General features: G+C 37.3%; 2 protein-coding genes across 2 annotated transcripts in view; both read left to right on the top strand.

Moving 5' to 3' along the window:
* cntnap2b (contactin associated protein 2b) overlaps positions 1-4,134 on the top strand; it is a 47,286-nt gene extending 43,152 nt beyond the window's left edge. Inside the window, exons 24-25 of the mRNA XM_082172972.1 lie at positions 553-627; positions 2,226-4,134. Coding sequence (XP_082029098.1) covers positions 553-627; positions 2,226-2,425 — 275 coding nt within the window. The 3' untranslated portion in view covers positions 2,426-4,134. The remainder of the gene's footprint in view (positions 1-552; positions 628-2,225) is intronic.
* Positions 4,135-4,757: 623 nt separating this feature from the next.
* cul1a (cullin 1a) lies at positions 4,758-21,197 on the top strand. Its single transcript, XM_082173006.1, has 22 exons — positions 4,758-4,966; positions 7,049-7,351; positions 7,440-7,617; positions 9,876-10,043; positions 10,156-10,206; positions 10,292-10,382; positions 12,425-12,588; positions 12,749-12,911; positions 12,998-13,128; positions 13,624-13,731; positions 15,137-15,243; positions 15,336-15,384; positions 15,506-15,637; positions 16,583-16,700; positions 16,780-16,856; positions 16,947-17,078; positions 17,339-17,431; positions 17,519-17,566; positions 17,829-17,911; positions 18,055-18,160; positions 19,556-19,669; positions 20,501-21,197. Exons 2-22 carry the CDS (start codon positions 7,212-7,214, stop codon positions 20,579-20,581), a joined length of 2,334 nt encoding a protein of 777 aa, XP_082029132.1. The 5' UTR covers positions 4,758-4,966; positions 7,049-7,211; the 3' UTR covers positions 20,582-21,197.
* Positions 21,198-21,324: the final 127 nt, after the last annotated feature.

Genomic DNA, 21,324 nt, shown 5'->3' with positions numbered 1-21,324 from the left:
ATATAATAAATATTAGTAAAATAGTTATAATTTATTTAAAAATAAGCTAACTACATGTATTTTTATCCTAATTTTATTTTAATTATGCAAATATTTTGTATTCATTTTGCACTATTTTATTTGATTTATTTACCATTTCATACCTCATTATGCACAGCTAAACCTCATATGCATGGCAATATGAATTCACAGTTTTTGTCATTACAATAAATAAACTTAATTGAGATTGCAATGGTGAGAGAGGCGAGGATCATCTTGTATTTTTTGTGTGTGTACGCTTGCACTCATGGCATTGAGGATAGCTTGAGCTTTCATGGATATTTGTGGAACATGTAGTTTGGAGCCTGTGGAGACAGCAGATGAGAAGAGCAGACGGTTCGTCTCAGATCCGCTCTACTGCCAACACTCAAAAGATTCACTCATCTGCCCACCAGATTAACACACTGACCGTCTGTACTTCATGTATGCCAACAAATTATTTGAAGGGGATTGTAAATGTTTAGAGTCAGAAAACTGTGCTCTTTTCACAAAAGTTTTTCTCTTTCTTTCAAGCCGGTGCGCAGTCTCCATTCAATGAGGAGCAAGTTAGCCGTGATGGTGTCAAGAGAGACTCTGCAATAATTGGAGGTAAACTAATATACTGTTGTAGTATTATACTGTCACACGCTTTTAATATGCTTACATTTAAGTGTGCACAACAATACAGAGCACTTGCGATGTGTGTTTTCAGCACTAACCCAGCTAACAGGAATGTTCTCAGAACTTTCCTAACATTCTGCCGAGGTTCTTTTCAAAGTTATGATTATGAACACACATTCTTCCATGAGTGTTTGTTCAACGTTATCTGGTCTTTAATAATGCTCTCAAAACATTAGCTCAAAAACATGATCTACACCTTTCATTTAAGTTTTTTTTTAAATGTTCATCTAACATTTTTAAATGTTTAGAATGTTCTGAGAACTTTCAAAAAGTAACAATCCCAGAATGTTTGCAAAATGGAATGTTCCCTTAATGTTCGCATAATTAAGAAGAAAAAAAACGCTTATAGAATATTAAAAAAACTGGACATTGTGAACGTTCAGAGAACATTCACTAATAATAATGTTTTCATAACTCAATAGAAACATTTGCAAAACATTCTTAGAACATATTTGTGTTAGCGAGAAACCTGTCTGTAAAACATGCTTTTGGTCTGTCTAATTGTTAATCTCATGAGAAATCTTGCAATCTCTTTTGAAAGACTTAGATTTAAAAAGATTTACTTACAGCTCGCTCCAGCGTAAACCCTCTTTTGGTGTTAAAAAACACTGTCAGGATTTACTAAAGACACACAGTGAAAAATGAGCGCTGAAAAGGCATGGACAGGGTTATTTTTGCGGTTGACTTTATTGCATATGCATTTGTAGGAGTTTCCCCTTTAGACGCAACATTTATGGTAGGAGAGTATTTAAATGAATCATACAAGGTGATTTACTAAAGTTTCCGCTTGTCAATTTACTGGTATTTGCGCCATTAATTACCTCCCCAAAAAAGCCCGTCTTAAACCAAATGTTAATTGGAAGATTGTGTTGGTCATTATTGAAATGATCCAGTTGTGTCTGTGTTCTTTAATTTGAGCGTCATCAGTAGATCACGCGCTTAACTTTACACTCCCATCGGCACTTTTTTGGAATTGCGCTCTCATGCTAATTTGCCCTGTTTAGTAAATCTGGCCCTTATTTTGTAAGACGGTCCCAGAAAAAGGGTGGTGGTGGTGGCGCAATGGATAAGACACATGCCTATGGAGTGAGAGACCCGGGTTCGAATCCACTGTGAGACACCAATGTGTCCCTGAGCAAGACACTTAACCCCTAGTTGCTCCAGAGGCGTGCGACCTCTGACATATATAGCAATTGTAAGTCGCTTTGGATAAAAAGCGTCAGCTAAATGAATAAATGTAAATGTAAAAACAAGAGTAGAGTTCTTTTTAGAGTTTTATAGAATAGTATATACAAAATGTAGTATTTTTTATAAGTTGGATATTATAAAATGTTTGTATTTATTGTATTATTTGTTGAATAGAAATAGCCTGTGAAGATGATACAACCCATCAACCAACGAAGTATATGTGACTTAGGCTTTCATAGGCTTTGACATCTTATCATTGCTGTACAATAGTTCTAAATTGATTTTGACAACAATTGATCATAACAGTCATGGTTTTAATATAATTCTCTCTCACGTAGGAATCATCGCAGTGGTGATTTTCACCATCCTCTGCACGCTGGTGTTTCTGGTGCGTCACATGTTCCGTCACAAGGGCTCCTACCACACAAACGAGGCCAAGGGGGCGGAGTCTGCCGACTGCGCCGACGCCGCCATCATCGTCAATGACCCCGCCTTCACAGAGACCATCGACGAGAGCAAGAAGGAGTGGTTCATTTAGCCTCGTTCTCTGACATGGATACCCTGAGGGATGCGTGAAGGGTTTTTTCAGTAGCCGATGTGAAATGGACACTTGGCAAGTCTGTGCACTGACTGGCATGTCTGTTCTGTAATTATTTTGTATGTGAGCAAGTACAGCACAAGGACTTCTGTAAGATCAAATTCATCCCATGCACACATGACAGGAATATTAAAAAAACAACAACAACTGCTGCATTTTTATCATTGCAATACTGGTCTGTTAACAAAATGCATTTGATGTGTGTTCAGCAAACACGAATGCACCAAATACTCCAATAGCACAAAACTGAATGTGTACAGAATGCACAATTATGTTTCCGATAATGACATTTGATTGTATTTAACATTTTGTTTTCAGCATCTTCAGGACAATAATATATTGTAGCATGGTCATCAGCCAATGGCATTTCTGAATCATTCATCAATGTTAATGCAGCACTTTTGTATCTCATTGTAAATGTTCTTTATTGTTATCAGAATTCAGTGTTATTGATCTGTTTCTCCATAAGTGCTTGTTCAACCTCTGGAAAACATGACATGGGTTTTTATAAGGAGAAGAATGCTCTTTAAAACATGAAAACTCTAGATAGAGGTTTTAGTTCAGATGTGTTCAGTAGTAAAAGATTATGAATGGTTCATTTGCTCCAATGTCTTTTAATGTGCCTCAAAGGTTCAAGGTTTCTTCTGGCCAAGCATGGATTTTGAGACAGATTTGATGGCACTTACATGTTAATATAGGAGAAAGATTACTTTTTGTGTGTGTGTTTGCAGTTTAATGCACTGCTTATTTGAAATCAGCCGCAGCAGCACAAATTTATGTACAAACCATTTTTAATATCGTCTTCGTTGTGCTTGGTTAAGTCATTTTTTTATTTCTTAACTATGCCTAAATTGGGCAATGGAGCATTTCTGTATTTCTGCGCAATTTATTAACATGGTGTCATAAGAGTTTGCCCTCTCTGCTCATGTGAATCCACTAACAAGAGTATTATTCAACCATCAGATAGATTACAAAACCTGGTTGGTAATAAAGCACTACAATAATGTTGCTTTCTGTACGTTTTGAGTTGTTTGGTTAATTAATGTGTTTGACATGGTCTCCATGCATCACCACATTGTTTGGTCTTTTAAATGAACACAATTGCATATTTATTAAGGTTTGTCTGTGGTGTCATGTCGGAATTACATTGTTATTTTATTATAACGTAATGCAATCATTTGTTCTGTTGTTCTTTTTTGGGGAAAATGCTCATAAGATGATGCTCTTGAGATGTTGAGGGTTGTGAAGAAACTGACCCTCCAATAATGAACACATTGCAAATCTCAATAAACTACTGGATTGTTTTTGCAACAAAAAAACATGATTTTTATTTTATTTATTTTTTATTTTTTTTAGCAAATGAGTGACAATACAGTTTATTATATAGTCCTTTCGTTAGGAATTGATTGTGTTGTTAATGATTATTATCATTATAGTCCATGTTAATCTGAAAAGGGACAAATACTTCACTTTTTATAATTTTATTTCTTTCAATCTAAAGTCTGGCTATAATGTTAGTCAAGATCTCTTGCTCCAATTTGCTTTGTTTCAGTAAATGCTCTACTGTAGAAAAAGAAAAAGTTGCTGCCTTACATTTTTAAGTACAATCAACTTGGATGTTTAAGTCATTTCAACTTAAATTACATTAAACTTACTTTTTAACTGATTGTTGCATCGTGTATAACTTTGCGTAACTTATTTTGATGCGTCAAAACATATGTTGTCATAACTGTAATTTTACAGTAGGCCTATGGGTGGAAGTTTTGATTTCACAACATGTGAGTCTGTTTACATCAAACTTTGTTTGGATCCTTTCAAAATTGTACTGTGGTGGTATGGTAAACGTATGGTATCAGATAGTGTATTACAATGATACTTGATAGATGTATAATATATGATGATTACCATACAGGCATGATACCATTCATAATGCATTGCACATTTTAGTGGGAAAAAGTAGCCAGTGAAAATTAAAAGTTATTTTCAAATGAAAGTTATGCTATATGCTAATAATGCTCTGAGCTAATACATGTTTTGAGTTAGGCTAATTGTCGTTGTGTACTGAATTATGTCCAGTGAGATTTAACTACTTCTGAAATACAGCACGTTTGAACCCATGTGTGCGGTCAAAGTCCATAATAATCAGTTATTTTATTCATATAATTATTATTGCATAATTGGTATGACACGAAAAAAAACGAAAAAAAAACTTGCGCGGAACCTTCGACCACAGCCGCTGTTTCCGAGCGGCGCGCACGCTGACGGAGTGTGTCTCTGTTTCCGGAGGGACAGTGTTTCCGTGAGCACGCGCTGACGGAGTTTTTTTCTGTGTTCGTTGTTTCGGCGTTGTTCTTTTTATTTTCTACGTAAAAATAAAGATCGCAACATACGCGTCTGAGATATAAAAGGGGATATTCCTAATCGGGATCCGGAGTGGTGTTGGAGACTCATGTGTACGTTTGTCGTTCTTTCTGGATGATGGTAAGAGCGCGAGATTAGCCGTTAGCTTTAGCTTTAATCCTGAACACAAACACACACAGTTGTGGGCGATGACTAATATATTGATATCATAATTCCAACTGCATTGTGTGCTTATGTTCTCCTGACTTGTATTAACGGATCTCTACGTGTTTACAGAGTATCTGTGCTGTGTTTTGAGGTGAGGCCTCATCAGTCAGATTGTGTTTGCCTGAAGCACACACACATTTAAGCAACTTTTTATTCTGTGATATTTTTGGATGGAAGGAGTGATCGGTATACGGAAACATCAGCATTGCTTTAAAGCTCGAGCACCGCGGTAATTGGAAACAAATGACTCGCCCTCATTAGCTCTTCTCGATGCACTACGAGTGACCCGACAAATCTAGATCGCTCACAGTAAAATGATGCTAGTTCTGGACATGTCGCTCACTCTCAGTGTAGACAGGGGCTCAAAAACATCACGAGGTGAGGCTCTATAAAATGAGGGAGTTATAGTTCAGCAGAGATGTGGAGACATCAGAAATCTGAGTTTAGTGGAGATCAGAAGAGTTCAGAGATGGAAAAACAGGACAGAACATAGATGTCATTTTTTTTGACAGTAGTTTCATGAACAGGTAATAATTACAACTATTTATATATACATACACATACACACACACGCACTATCATTTATTATAGACGTAATAGATAAAATAATAAAAATAAAATCATGAACGAGTAATTGCACATTTAGATTTAACTATACTTTTTATTGCGAGATTAACTATTTAAAATTGGAAATTCGTATATATATATATATATATATATATATATATATATATAGTCAAACCAAAAATTATTCATAGAATTTTTTATATATTTTTTACTAGTGGGTGCAGGACACTATACCGGTAGTTCATTATTGTAAGTTAGGATAGCAATGTGTCTGAATAATTGAAAATTTGTAATCACATACAATATGATACACAAACTACTGATATAATATATGAAATTATTATTATATATATATGAATTATTGTTAGTCTATTATATCTAATAGATTAATATATATATACTTTATGATGTAACAATAGATAATTTAATAAAACAATTATCTATAGTATATAACATGTTATCTATTATATCTGTAATATGAAATAATAAAGAAGCTAATATTATTTTTTCATGAAAGGGTAATAATTGAACATGTAGTTTTAACTACCTCTTTTGCCTCAAAATTAACTTTAAAATTGTATATATATTTATATGAATTATAATTTTTCTATTATATATATATATATATATATATATATATATATATTAGGCTATTTTAAATTTTTCTTTTATTTTCTAATATATGAAATAATAAAGAAGCTAATATTTTTTCATGAAAGGGTAATAATTGAACATGTAGTTTTAACTACCTCTTTTGCCTCAAAATTAACTTTAAAATTGTTTGTATATATATGAATTATAATTTTTCTATTATATATATATCTATTAGGCTATATTTCATTTTAATTTTATTTTCTAATAGATGAAATAATAAAAAGGTAATATATTAGTATTTATATATTATAGGTAGGATATTATCCATAATATGTATTATGTTTGTGCTACAAAAACAATTCGAGTGGCTGTATAATGTAATCACCGTTCAGCTGTTCTGGTGTTGTTTTGTAATGAAGTTATTGAAAATCATTGTGAGTCCAGATGTTCTGCTGTCCCACAGGTGTGGTGTTCTGCCCGAGTGAATCACTGTAAGTCATGATCTGATGGCAGAACGCTGTTAATTTGCTTGGTTACAGCACCGGCTGCATCTCCGAGCTCCTAGCGGAATTTTTTCTGTTCCTTGAGTTGTTGCCATGGATACAAGAAGGGAACCCCAGGATATAATGAACAGTAGATTCCATACAAGGAATGTTTGTCCCAGGAAAAACTGCTGCTGTGTCTATTTGAGATCTATCAGTAGATTCTTCATCTGCTGGCAGGTTTCTGTTAGTTTTCTCAGATTTTTGGACACAAGCTACACCCAGGATGGACTCACTTGCCAAATTTTAAGTAATTGTATCTAATTGCATCTCTCTTCCTTGTTCCTCGCAGGTTTCTTTCCTGTCTGTCGCTGTTCCCTGAGGGTCCGACCCTCTTCATCCTCTCTCACCGCTTGACCCTATGGAGGAGTAGCTCTTGAGTGACAGGCACAAGAACCAATCAAACATCAGGAGGAGCGTCAGACTCACAGCGGCAGGGCCGAGAGGAAGAGAGGATGTCGTCTAACCGGACACAGACCCCTCACGGTCTGAAGCAGATCGGGCTGGACCAGATCTGGGATGATCTGCGGGCGGGAATACAGCAGGTGTACACCCGCCAGAGCATGGCCAAGTCACGCTACATGGAGCTCTACACGTATCCTCAATTGCAATTTAATGTCATTTCTAGCTTGGTTCAAAAGCTCGTCCAGTGTCTGTTGTGGCCTTAACCCCATGTTTTCCAGTCACGTGTATAATTACTGCACTAGTGTGCATCAGTCGAATCAGGCCCGCGGTGCTGGTGCCCCCCCATCCAAACCTTCGAAGAAGACCCCGACACCCGGAGGAGCTCAGTTCGTGGGGCTGGAACTCTACAAGAGATTGAAGGAATTTCTGAAGAATTACCTTACTAACTTACTAAAGGTACATCACAGGAATAGATGCATTGTGTTTTGTTTGGGTCAGATAAACTACCATTCAAAATACTGGGGTTTGTCAGATTTTTTTTTATTAGCAAGGCTGCATTTATTTGATTAAAATACAGTGAAAAAATTTTAATATTTTGAAATATTATAAAATAATGGCTTTCTATTTGAAAATCAAGTTTTCATTTGGACTTCATACCAGTGACTTAAAATTGAAACTGATTTACCAAAAAAATTCAGATTTGTTAAGTGACCCTGAACCAAATGTCTATTAGGATCCATTGTTTCACCCAGTGAAACAAATTCACAGCATTTAACACAAAAAAATTCTGATTCAGAACTACACAGTTGTTTATGACCAAAGTAAGTGTAAATGATTGATTACTATTATTTATTTAAAGGAATTTGACAAAAAAAAAAGCTTACAAATCCACTAAGACACTCTGAAAAATATTAAGTAAGTACCATAAACATTTTGTCCTAAAAAAAACAAAGTAGATGCTTTGTGAATTACCTATAGACCAGTTACAACAATAGTCAAGGTAAAGAATCCTCATTCAAAAACACTGGATTAATTTAGGGTGTTTTCACACTAGGTTTGACTGACATCAGAGTTCAGTTTGTTCGGATGATGTGAACGCCTGTGAACCGTACCCGAGTCCGCAGATAAATGGTGGTCTGGGGTACGGTTCATGTGAACTCCAGTACAGTTCACTGCTGATATGAACACAGTTGTCCTAAGGCAAAGTCGAAGTGACCTGCTGTTGATAACGTATGTTTGTGTGCGTCTCACTCACTTTCCTGACAAGCGTGACTGACGCACTGCAAGCAGAGAGAATGTAGAAGTCATTTCACAAATGGACTCCAGCAGTCTTTAGAGCATTTGCAGTACATTCGTGGAAGATAGACGCAAGTGCCATTATGTGCTGATGCTTTGAAAACAAAACTATAGGTTAAAAAATGAAAACAAAACATAATAGTTTTGAGCAAGCGTCAACCTTCCGGTCTCTCTCTTGAATCCGACACGGAAGTGACTTAAACTGCAGTTCATCGACTGGCCACTAGAGACGGGCTCCAAAAAGAGTCAATCCCATATACTCCCCATGTTAATATGCCCAACTTTACAGCAGAAAAAAAACATGTTTACAGCCTGGTACAAAAAGTGCTTTTGGTCTATAGCTAATTTTGCCCTTCATGACAACTGTGAGGGGGTGAATTTTTTTTTATAACTCATCCGTTTAAATTATATTAAGCCTTAAAGTTCTGCATAATTAAGGCGTGGCCACTTGAGTGACAGGTGGATTGCCGCTGATGTCACTACTAGCCGTTTGTCTGCTGTCTGTTAGCGTCAGGTCACCTCAGCTAATCCCGCCGCTTTGCTCATTTTCGGTTATCCGGGAGTGACGTGCGGTGACACACTGCCAAGATGGCGACGGCCGGCTCCACCCACTTTGGGCATCAAAAATGCTCTTCAGAAACCGACGGGTGACGTCACGGAAACTACATCCATAGTTGTTTACAGTCTTATGTTTTTGAGCAATGCTATTCATTTTGTGCTTTGATAGTGCAAATAAACTGCGGTTCGGACCCAAATAATATAATGTGAACACACTCCAGCGAGGGCAGGGGAGGGGGAGCAGTCGAACTCTCATCCGATTCCTTGTGGTGTGAGATTAAATTTCCCAATGAAAGACGGTAGTGATCGGTAACTCTGGTGTACTTTGGACGGGAGTGGGCGGTCTGACAATATCCACAAGTATCCGACCTTGAACTTGAAGTGATCAAAACTTTCTGCAGTGGTGGCGTTAACACAGTTCCCAGTTTCCTGCCCCGACTGAGCAACCTGGCAAGATGTGTTCTTTGCATCCCGTCCACGAGTGCACCTTCAGAGAGAACATTCAGCCTTTGTGGTCGGATTTAGGTGGAGAGATGTAAGCTAATGAAACCGTTGTCAGCCAGTCAAATTCTGTACTTGCATGGTTATTTAAAACAAAATAATTTTAAGTTTATAATTTTTAGTGACATTTAATTTAGCAAATTTTTCTCTGACATGTTTTACTGTGTTTGCAGTATCATAAGACAAAAATGACAAATAAAATTCTTGTATAGCCAACAACATTATATTTGTTATCCCCAATCACTCTTTCTTTCTTTAGGGGAAATTTAAATGTGAGATTAGCGGGATTGGTTAGGTCGGGTAGACCTCTACCCCTTAAACTCCCGGTGAATCTGTATATATTTGACTGTTTCCCTCAGGATGGAGAGGATCTGATGGACGAGAGCGTTCTGAAGTTCTACACGCAGCAGTGGGAGGATTACAGGTTCTCCAGTAAAGTGCTCAATGGGATCTGTGCTTATCTCAACCGCCACTGGGTGCGCCGGGAGTGTGACGAGGGCCGGAAAGGGATCTATGAAATCTACTCTGTGAGTGTTTCTTGCTCTTCTTCTGCAATGCAGCAACATTTCAATCCATCTGATGTCATGATATGTATGTCTTGTGAATGTTCTGTGTGTCTGTGTGTGGGTGTTTTTCCAGCTCGCTCTGGTGACGTGGAGGGAATGTTTGTTTCGGCCTCTGAATAAGCAGGTACGGTTGGAAAAGGGAAACGTCATATATTAGGAAAAGTGCTTAACACTAATAAGTGTATTTTCTTTGGTACCTTTGTTCTTAGGTCACCAATGCAGTATTGAAGCTGATAGAGAAGGAGAGGAACGGAGAAACCATCAACACGAGACTCATCAGTGGAGTGGTCCAGTCCTATGGTGCGGCATCGTTTACATCAGGGCTGCAACTAATCATTATTTTGATAATCGATTAATCTGTTGATTTATTTTTGATAAATCGAATTGAAAATCTTTTAAAATTATTATACATATTCACGATTCAATACAAATCGTGATACTGAACTCCCGATACGATACTATCGTCATATTTTAAGCCAAAATAAAGAGTTTATTATTATTACTTTATTATTATTATTTAATTATTATCAGGGTCCACAAATATTCCCCCGTTGCATTAATATACATTATATTCAACATTATATATAGTAGTTTAATGTAGCAATGTCACTGAAACTCAGTGAACTTAAAAAATGTTTCTCATGCACTCACGCTTTCAATGTAGGCATTAGTTTAATCCCTAGACAAGACACACTTAGTAAATGTAAAACATTTTCTCATGCACTTGCGCTTTGAGTGTAGGCATTAGTTAAAGGGTAACTAAACCCCTGGTCAGAGCCTGACTCCACCCACTGGCAATATTTGAAAAATGCTGGAAAAGTGGGCAGAGCCCAGTGGAGAGGGGGCGTGCATCTGTGACGTATCTCTCTGCAGGCAAGGGCGTGGTTAGCTGGTACTCTCTGACGTCAGAGGGTACCACAACTTCCAATAGGAAAATTCAACTGCAGTAGCCACTGTTCAACCTGAAGAGGGCAGCACTCAGACGTTTTTACACCATATTTTGTAAAATTAAAACACTTTAAACACAAATGTAAAAAAAAGACTTGAATCAATGAACAGCACTAATAAAGCCCCATTCTTACAGATCATTAACTAAAAAAAGTTGGTTTAGGGTTTAGTTACCCTTTAAATCTCTAGACAAGACAATGTAAATTAAATCTCTAGACAAGACAATGTAGGCATTAGTTAAATCTCTAGACAAGCCACACACACACAGATTCTCCCGGTGCTCTGCCTCTCCCGCTATTAATGCACTATATAAATAATAATAAACCATCTAAAACGCTTTGAATAATCATACTACTAAAACTAAATGTGATGTGGTTTAAATTATGTTTGCGCTTTCACTTTGTGTCGTTCCAGCACATTCGCTTCAGATGATCAATTCAATCAATCACAGTTCTAATCGCAAGAAAGCGTTTAAAAATGACTGTCCCCAAACTGTAAATGGTTCATTCATCCAAAAATATAAATTCTGCATTACTCACTTTGCACGTCACACAAGCATTTGAACATCCGTGTTTACTAACTACAGTATGCTTATACAGGATGTTAACTTGTACAAGGAATGAAAACACATTCACTCATCTGAACAGTAATTATATTACATTAATGGGCTATTCCAACAATAGTGCCTTTACTGTTACTGCTCTCATAAATATGATTACTTGTGTTACACGTAGAATTTTAAAGACTACACATAATTTCTAACAAAAATTAAGCAAAAAGTGTATTTTAGTTCGAATTTTTACGCTCCTATTCTACTGAGCTCCTTCTGTTTTACGCGTGTGCACCCACCGGCACTCGTTGTCTGTGAAGGTTAACGACTCTTGTTGTCAGAATATGCAAAAATGAATACTCGCCATACTATCTAAGTTAAGGGCTGAGCAAAATGCGTGTCAAAAGCATTAAACCGCACACGCATCTGTCAGAGCTCGAGAGGGCAAGGCGCGATAAACGCTTAGGCTTTAGTTTGAAGCGCTTATAAATATAAAGCATTCTCATGTTTCGGACAAATTGCATCGTGTGCCTTTCCCGCAGCGGCTCACTCTGTGTTCTCCGCTATTTTACATAGGCTATGCGTTTTGTCCATAGAAATGGGTTATGCACTACTGTAAAGCGGCAGAACTGGCTGATGGTTTACGAGCACGGCGCACAGACACGACTAATCGATTATCAAATTCGTTGTTGATTATTTTCATTATCAATAATCAATTTACTTGATTAGTAGTTGCAGCCCTAGTTAACATCATGATGGATTTCATTGCTTGTTTGTTTGAGTCTGTGATAAAGATGTTTAGAAGTGGTGTTGCTCAGTTGATGATTCTTTCTGTCTCTCGCAGTGGAGTTGGGTCTCAATGAGGACGACGCCTTCGCTAAAGGACCGACTCTGTCTGTCTACAAGGAATACTTTGAGACTCAGTTCCTGGCCGACACCGAACGGTTTTACACGAGGGAAAGCACCGAGTTCCTGCAACAGAATCCTGTTACTGAGTACATGAAGAAGGTGAGGCACACATTTTTTTTACACTCTGGTTGTGCACTGAAATGTGTTGTTGGTGTCCAGTAGGGCTGGCCAAGTATATGCAATATATTTTCAATTATTTTGTTATTTGTTATACTTTGTTTGGCTGTATTGTGAAGCTGAAGTGTTGTATGTGTTGTAGGCCGAGGCTCGTTTGCTGGAGGAGCAGAGGAGGGTGCAGGTCTACCTCCACGAAAGCACACAGGATGAGCTGGCCAGGAAGTGTGAGCAGGTTCTCATCGAGAAACACCTGGAGATCTTCCACACAGAGTTCCAGAATCTTCTGGACGCAGACAAAAATGAAGGTGTGAACCACAGTGAAAACAGTGAATGTACACGCGGTCTTCAGATTGAAAATCTCAACCATAATTTATTCTTTCTCTCTCTGTAGATCTGGGTCGCATGTACAATCTTGTGTCAAGGATCACAGATGGATTGGGAGAATTGAAGAAACTTTTGGAAACGCACATTTATAATCAAGGCTTGGCAGCCATCGAGAAATGTGGGGAGGCTGCTCTCAATGTGAGTCTGTATGAAGCTTTGTTTGCAATGTACATTACACCATCTGAAGCTGAGATCATCATGCTTCGGACATACAAGTATCTCAAACATATTTTATTAAAGGGTTCTGGTTTAATTCAAGGAAATTATATATTTTTCAGCAAACACTTTAGAAGAACTTACAATACAATACAATGTTTATTTATAAAGCACAATTTAAAAACAACCGAAGTTGACCAAAGAAAGAGAGACAGAAAAAAATATATTTCTAACAATAAAACACAAGCTGTAAAATAGATGTAACTTTTAGTCAAGCCTGAGTAAAACATTTTTAACGTTTTTTTTATTTTATTAAATTTTTTTGCTTTTATTTCATCTAAACTTGTTAATCAGCTTGAAAATAGCCGAGGAAGCTGGCATAGCGTTAACCTCAACCAACTAACCATCATGCTTTAGACCTGATCTTATAACTAATGTGATCTTTTTTTCTTTCTTTTTTTTTACATTTTATTAAAGGACCCCAAAATGTACGTCCAGACCATTTTGGACGTCCACAAGAAATACAATGCCTTGGTGATGTCAGCATTCAACAATGATGCTGGTTTTGTGGCTGCTCTTGACAAGGTATGACCATCCTTTTAGTTCTCTAGTCAAGATTGAATTAGATAATTAATAGTTTAATCTGATAGGGTAAAGTTATTGCATGTCTATTGGCTGGTGTCTTGTTTCCTGTTCTCTCACAGACTGCTTTTTAGATCCATTTTCTAGAGGCTCCGATATACTCACAGTGAAGTTCTTTTTGGACCTTTTTTTTTCGTGGTATACTGTTACTAAATGTCCCGATGCCACACTTTTCTCTCAATAACAAAATAAACAACATAAATGACAGCAGTGAGAAAACAGCAGTTAAAGGTGCAGTAAGCGAAACACTGTTGATATTTGATTTCCAAACGAACACACCCCTCCCTTCATTGCTCCGCCCCCAAATTGCATGAACACGCAATGCAAGAGTGGATGTCTCCTTATGACAGCTGAAGCAAAGCAAAATAATGCTTCGCGAAAAATAAAGCAAAGATGACAAACGAATGACAAGGAAGAAAAAAAATAACACCAGGTCCAGACAAACAATGACAGTCAGAATTGTCCTGTAACTATAGCTAACATTACAACAACAGCATATCTTGGTTCTGTTACAACACAAACTCAGGCTTTCTTGCTTCGGTCTCTCCAGCGCTAGAAAGCTTTTCTAATATTAACTCGGGTCCTGAAGCTCTTGCCTGATCATAACCCTTCTTTTTCCAGTGATATTCCTCTGAGCTTTTCTTTTTTGTAATGCCTCTCAGCTATCTCTCTTTCTACAGTCTTTCTTCAAATCTCCCTCTTGTTCACTCTCCTCTCTCCTCCCCCCATCATGAGTGGACACGCCCCCTACTGCTGATTGGCTACAAGTGTGTTGTGCTGCTCGGTCTGATCCACTTTCAACAGCATTTCTCAAATCACTTACTTCATCTTTAAGAACGCATCTGATCATAGCAACATGGATAGGGTTTGCTCGAGCTCAGCAATCGGCACTCTTTACTGTATTAAACATGAAAAAAGTGTCAGTGTTGCTTTCGATTAGAATGACAACTTTATGCTATAAAGCAGCACTCCAAGTGTGTTCATGTTCACTCGTGTCTGACCTTGACGGATTGAACAGAATAAATTAATTTTCATGTCAAAGAAGGCGGAGCCTCAGAGCCACACCCACTTATTATGTAATTGCAATGGACAAATTGTAGTTCGAAGGTGTTTACCAGCAAGTTCGCTTTAGCAAGCTATTTCAAACTCCAAACAAAGTAGTTTCGGCCTGATTTTGTACGAAATTACATCACACCTGTTTGTTCGAGTTCACTTGAAGTATGACAGAGCTTTAAATGGGTGAATCTCATGAAACTAACACATCAATGAAGCCTATCTTTAAGATTATATTTTGCTAATAGCTTTTGAATATGGAAAGCATTCAAGCATGTATTTTCTCTGTGTTCAGGCTTGTGGGCGCTTCATAAATAATAATGCTGTGACCAAGATGGTTCAGTCCTCCAGCAAATCTCCTGAACTACTGGCCAGATACTGCGACTCTCTGCTCAAGAAGAGGTGTGTGTTCAGCTGTCTTTGTCTGTTGATACACTGTAAATGTTTTCAGATCCCTGTGCTGGATCTAATCAAACCTCTGTCTGATATTGCAGCTCCAAAAACCCAGAGGAGGCAGAACTCGAAGACACTCTGAATCAAGTGGTCCGTTTTATGTTCTCAGATGATTTGTGATTGCCAAAACAATTTGCACAGCACTTTTATGAGCAACATTTTTACATAATGTCTTTGTTTTGTCTGTATTGATCTTTTTCCTCATTTGTAGATGGTGGTGTTCAAGTACATTGAGGACAAGGACGTGTTCCAGAAGTTCTATGCGAAGATGCTGGCTAAGCGTCTGGTCCATCAGAACAGCGCCAGCGATGATGCAGAAGCCAGCATGATCTCCAAACTAAAGGTGCAAGAGTTTCCTCCACAGCTTATGAAAACAGAAACATCTGTTAATATGATCCATAAAGCTTTAATGTCCTAAAATCAGCACCAGATGCAATATTGTATTTTGTACTTGGATTTATAGCTTCTCTAGTTATTCTTCAGTTGCAGGAATGCAGAAGTTGGAATCATTTCTGTGAAAGATTCATTGATATTGTCTGTTTCAATTGATCATTTTATTGTCTAATTTAACAATTCATGTTCATGTGTCATCAGAATTGTTCATGTAAGACCATGTGCTGCATTTTCATGATTTAAATTTAGTATAAAAAAAATGGCCTTTTGCAATTTTTTTTTTTACTAGTCTATGTATTGTTATATTGGAAAATGATTAAATATCATTCTTGTGTTCATTTAGTGAAAAACAGGTTTTGGTTATTTATTTTAACCAGATTTCTTTATTGTATTTTACCAATTTTATTGCGCAGTGTTTGGCCAAAGAAGCACTTGCATTTATGCATTTGGCAGATGTTTTAATCCAAAGCAGTCTTATTTTACTATTATTTATATACTATCATAGTTTTTATTAATATTTTGTTATAATATTATTCATATTTTTAAATATTAGCTTTTTATATAATCATTTTTATTTTTATTTCAGTTTAAGTTTTTGTTCTTTTGTCATTTAAATTCATTATTTAAAATATTTCTATTTAGCTTTCATTTATTTTAATGTTTTAGTAATTTAATACTTAATAAAATTTGTTTTGGTTTTTTGTTTTTTCATCTAATAGGCTTTATTTCACTTCAGCATTGTTCTGATAAACAAAAACATTCTGTAATAGTTTTAGTTAACAATGCCAACACTCATCCGAGCCCTAGTGGTGTCATTGTGCTTTTGAATGTTCTTGTAGTTTCAGTCCAGTGCATATGCCATCGTGTCTAACACTGTTTGGTTTGTCATGTTTAGCAAGCGTGTGGCTTTGAATACACATCGAAACTCCAGCGCATGTTCCAGGACATTGGAGTCAGCAAAGACCTCAACGAACAGTTCAAGAAGCACCTCACAAACTCCGAGCCTTTAGACTGTAAGGATGAGCTTCTCTCTGCTCTGCTGCCGTCTCAAATACTGTCATTTGTGCTCATGAATGTTGTGTTGTTTTCTAGTGGACTTCAGCATCCAGGTGTTGAGCTCGGGTTCATGGCCTTTTCAGCAGTCCTGCACTTTCGCTCTGCCGTCTGAGGTAATGATGTAAATGTGTTTGTATGTAAATCACTTGTTTTTGGTCTTTTCAAGGTTCTTCTAAATCCATTATCTGTCTCTTCTGATGCAGTTGGAGAGGAGCTACCAAAGGTTCACAGCCTTCTATGCCAGCAGACACAGTGGCCGCAAGCTCACCTGGCTTTACCACCTGTCCAAAGGAGAACTGGTCACCAACTGCTTCAAAAACCGCTACACCTTACAGGTACGACACGATATGTCACTTGAATGCCCCAACCACTACCATCCTTGGTGCATTTCTTTAAAAAAAAAAAGATTTCAACTCTAGTGTAAATTTGCTAAATATGCACTAACGTAACCGAGTTGTGTTTCTGTATTTTTGTGTAATAGTGGAATTGGTTCATCTGTGGTAATAAATGAATTGTATTTGAATAATGCAATTATTTAGATATTTTATTTAAATAAGGCATGAATATTCATCAGACCGTTTGTGTGTCCATGCAGGCATCTACGTTCCAGATGGCCATTCTACTGCAGTATAACACAGAAGACATTTATACAGTCCAGCAGCTGACAGACAGCACACAGATCAAAATAGTAAGGAAACAAAAGAGGACTTGGTACAATACACTTATGTCAGATTTTTAATTTGGTGCACTAACAGCTTTTTTCATTTTTTCTAAGGACATATTGGTGCAGGTTTTGCAAATATTATTGAAATCCAAGTTGCTGGTAAGCAATTTTTTGGACTTGATTCAAAAAAGCAATTGGATGCTTGCTAAGTCACCATGAAATCACAATTGTTTTTTAATTAACGGTTTCTTTTAAATCAATTGTCATTGGACTTTCTGATGGAATACTTTTTTTTTTTAGCTTCATTTTACATATGTAAAATGGGTTGTGAATGCCATTTCATGATGACTTCAGCACAGGCTAATATGTATTATATTTTTCAGTTGTTTTCAGTTATATAATCATCAGTGTGTCTGTGCAGGTTTTAGAGGACGAGAACGCGAATGTGGATGAAATGGAATTCAAACCCGACACCCTCATAAAACTCTTCCTGGGCTATAAAAAGTAGGTCTCCTCATCTCATCTCATCTTGCAAACAACAGCTACGATTCTATAATTAGTGTTTTACACTTTGTGTTTTTAAAATCATGCAGGGTAAAAGCTAAATGCATTTGTGAATATTGATGGCTGATGCTTTTCCTTCCCAGTAAAAAGCTGCGAGTGAACATTAATGTGCCAATGAAGACAGAGCAGAAACAGGAACAGGAAACAACCCATAAAAACATTGAGGAGGACAGGAAACTCTTGATTCAGGTATCCTTGTCCACACTGCTTATATACACCACCCTTCAAAAGTTTGGGGTTGGTCTGGCCTTTAGATCAGACATTTACTTGCCCTGCCAAACCATTCACTGGCCCCGCCTAAAGAAAGAAAAAAAGTTATTGCTTTCATAGTTTTTGACCGATGTAACCTCACAATACAATACCAATGAAATTTCACAATACTCTATTTCAATTTACAATTGCAAAAACAAATACTAGCCTAACTAATATAAAGTTTTAAACATTGCAGACAAGTAAACGGTCAATAATAAAATAAGAACGAATAAACAAATTACATTTTCCATGTTTAAACTAATAAGACTTAAAAACACGTGAAAATTATAACTTTTTCATTAGGAAGCAGCACTGACCCGATCGTTCAGATAGGTAGTTAGAGTTTTAGGGAAGCTGAGACAACAGACATGAAGGCTGAAGCGCCTTTAAAATGGGTCTAGACCCGTCCCTGGTTCAGGTTAACTTGATGGCAAATTTTACACTGCAAAGCTGGCACAGAAGCGCTACAGAAGTGGCAATTAGGTGTCTTCACACTGTTTAATGCTGCTCAGAGGTGACATAAATGACTTTACACAGCAATTTAAGCTGCATATTGTTATGCTAGGGGTTTAGGTGTCATAATTTAGTCTGGCTTTTATGCTGCATTGCATCTTGATCAATTGATTGAATTAATTATTTTCAGTTCATTATTTTTTTTATGAGTTTCATATGTTTATTTATATAGGGACAGTACAAAGAAAACATGATTCCAGTCAAAAATGGAAAATGTTTTGCACATCGAGAGTATAGCATAAGCTAATTTGTCTCTCAGAAAGGCTTTTCTAAAAAATAAATACAAATAAAACCTACTAATCATAGAATAAAGCTAATACTGCATGCCATTTATACACATACAAATACATACCTGAATGACCTGTACCTATTTTAAGGATGCTTCCAACCCTGGCATGAATAACTAATTAAAACAAACATTTATTAAATTTAAATATGCGTGGAGTTTGGGTTTATTTTAAAGCTTTACCTTCAATGTAAAATACTTTATTTCACACACTGCCTTAAACTCATTTGGAAACATGTTCCGAAGTTGGGAGCCCTTTACAGAGAAGGCTCTTTGCCCTTGTGCAGTTCTACGGAAATCAATCCTATAATTCCCACCTGTCTCTTTATCAATTAACAAGCTTCCATAAAAATGGAAGGTCAAACCGAGTGCATTGCATTGTGGGATACAGCATCACACGTTTTGACAATTGTAGTAGGTCTTTTAGAAGGTTTTCTTGGTATTCCAAAAGTGTATTGCAAAAATAGTTCAAGTATTATAGTGAGGTGTGTTGGGGACTGCATGCTAAGTTAAGATGTGTTCCTTTTGTGCAGGCGGCCATAGTGAGAATCATGAAGATGAGGAAGGTTCTGAAGCATCAGCAACTCCTGGCGGAGGTTCTGAACCAGCTCTCATCACGGTTTAAACCCAGAGTCCCCGTCATCAAGGTAGTCATTCCTCTTTTACAAATCTAGTCTGGTTAAAGGAACACGCCGACTTTTTGGGACATTAGCTTATTCACCGTATCCCCCAGAGTTAGATAAGTCCATACATACCCTTCTCATCTCTGTGCGTGCCGTAACTCTGTCTGACGCACCCACCGCTAGCCTAGCTTAGCACAAAGACTGGAGGTAAACGGCTCCAGCTAGCATACTGCTCCCAATAAGTGACAAAATAACACCAACATTCTCCTATTTACATGTTGTGATGTGTATAGTCACAGCGTGTACGAATAACAAGATCATATGAGACACAGCCATCTTCTAACCGTATACATACTGGGAACTATATTCTCAGAAGGCGAAGCACTGCTTCTTCTGCGTAGTGATTTACTCCAACTCTGAGCGAACTCTCTGCTGCTCACCACGGGGCTTCTCAGGCGCTGCGAGCAAATCACTCCACCCAAGTAGCAGTGCTTCGCCTTCTGAGAATATAGTTCCCAGTATGTATACGGTTAGAAGATGTCTGTCTCACGTGACCTTGTTATTTGTACACGCTGTGACTATACACATCACTACATTTAAATAGGAAAATGTTGGCGTTATTTTGTCACTTATTGGGAGCAGTATGCTAGCTGGAGCCGTTTACCTCCAGTCTTGGTGCTAAGCTAGGCTAGTGGAGGGTGCGTCAGATAGAGTTACGGCACGCACGGAGATGAAAAGGGTATGTATGGACTTATCTAACTCTGGGCGATACGGTGAATAAGCTAAAGTCCCAAATAATTGTATCAGCACAGAATAGCGCTCATATTTAACTTTGGCTCGTCTTATCTTTTGCAGAAGTGCATTGACATTCTCATAGAGAAGGAATATCTGGAGCGGGTGGACGGAGAGAAGGACACCTACAGCTACTTGGCCTAAACATTTCTTCACTCCTCCATGTCTTTACTGTCTCTCTCTCTCTATCTCTCTCTCTCTCTCTCTCTCACTTTTTTTAAGTTGTCTCTCGGGAAATAAATATCATTCCTCTTGATGTTCGGCCTGTGTTGATGGGAATGTGAGAGTTTAAAAAGGAAAAGGACTAACAGAAGAGGAGTGTGTGTGTACGTCAGTGAATGTTAATGTGCGAGAGATAGACTTTACTGTTGCCCTGCATATGGACAGAATGCATTCAAAATGTACATACAAACAGAGACCTTGAGCTTTAATCTCGCAAAATAAAACATTGCAGGTTTTAAAAACCCAATCAGAAATAAACCCTACACATTAAGCATGCTATTGCCTATCAACGTTTAAATGAAGAAGAAAATGAACAAAGATACATTGAGATCTTAACAAATAGGGGCTTCAGAAATGTTTTAAGAGAAGAAAGGAAATCATTTAGGAAAAAGGTGCAATTTTAGCTGCACATCCCGAGAAGTTGGAGTTGGACAGGTTTGTAGACGTGTACTCTGCATTGTTACCTGCTACCTGAAAAACCATTTGTATAGTGTGGTTCACTTTTTTAAATGTGTGTTAAATAAAAGAATTAAAAGTTTCTGTATGTATTTCTGATGTTGTGGAATCACTACGTGAAATGTTTTGATTATTCATAAACTATTATGCACGTTTCATTTTTATCTTTCCACAAACAAAACACATCCTGGAACTAAAATTGGTCGTTC

This window comes from Leuciscus leuciscus, assembly GCF_965113295.1.
Source record: "Leuciscus leuciscus genome assembly, chromosome: 6".
In the NCBI taxonomy this organism is placed as follows: Eukaryota; Metazoa; Chordata; class Actinopteri; order Cypriniformes; family Leuciscidae; genus Leuciscus; species Leuciscus leuciscus.
Note: the sequence above shows the minus strand (reverse complement) of the source record. Positions and strands in the feature narration are given on the sequence as shown.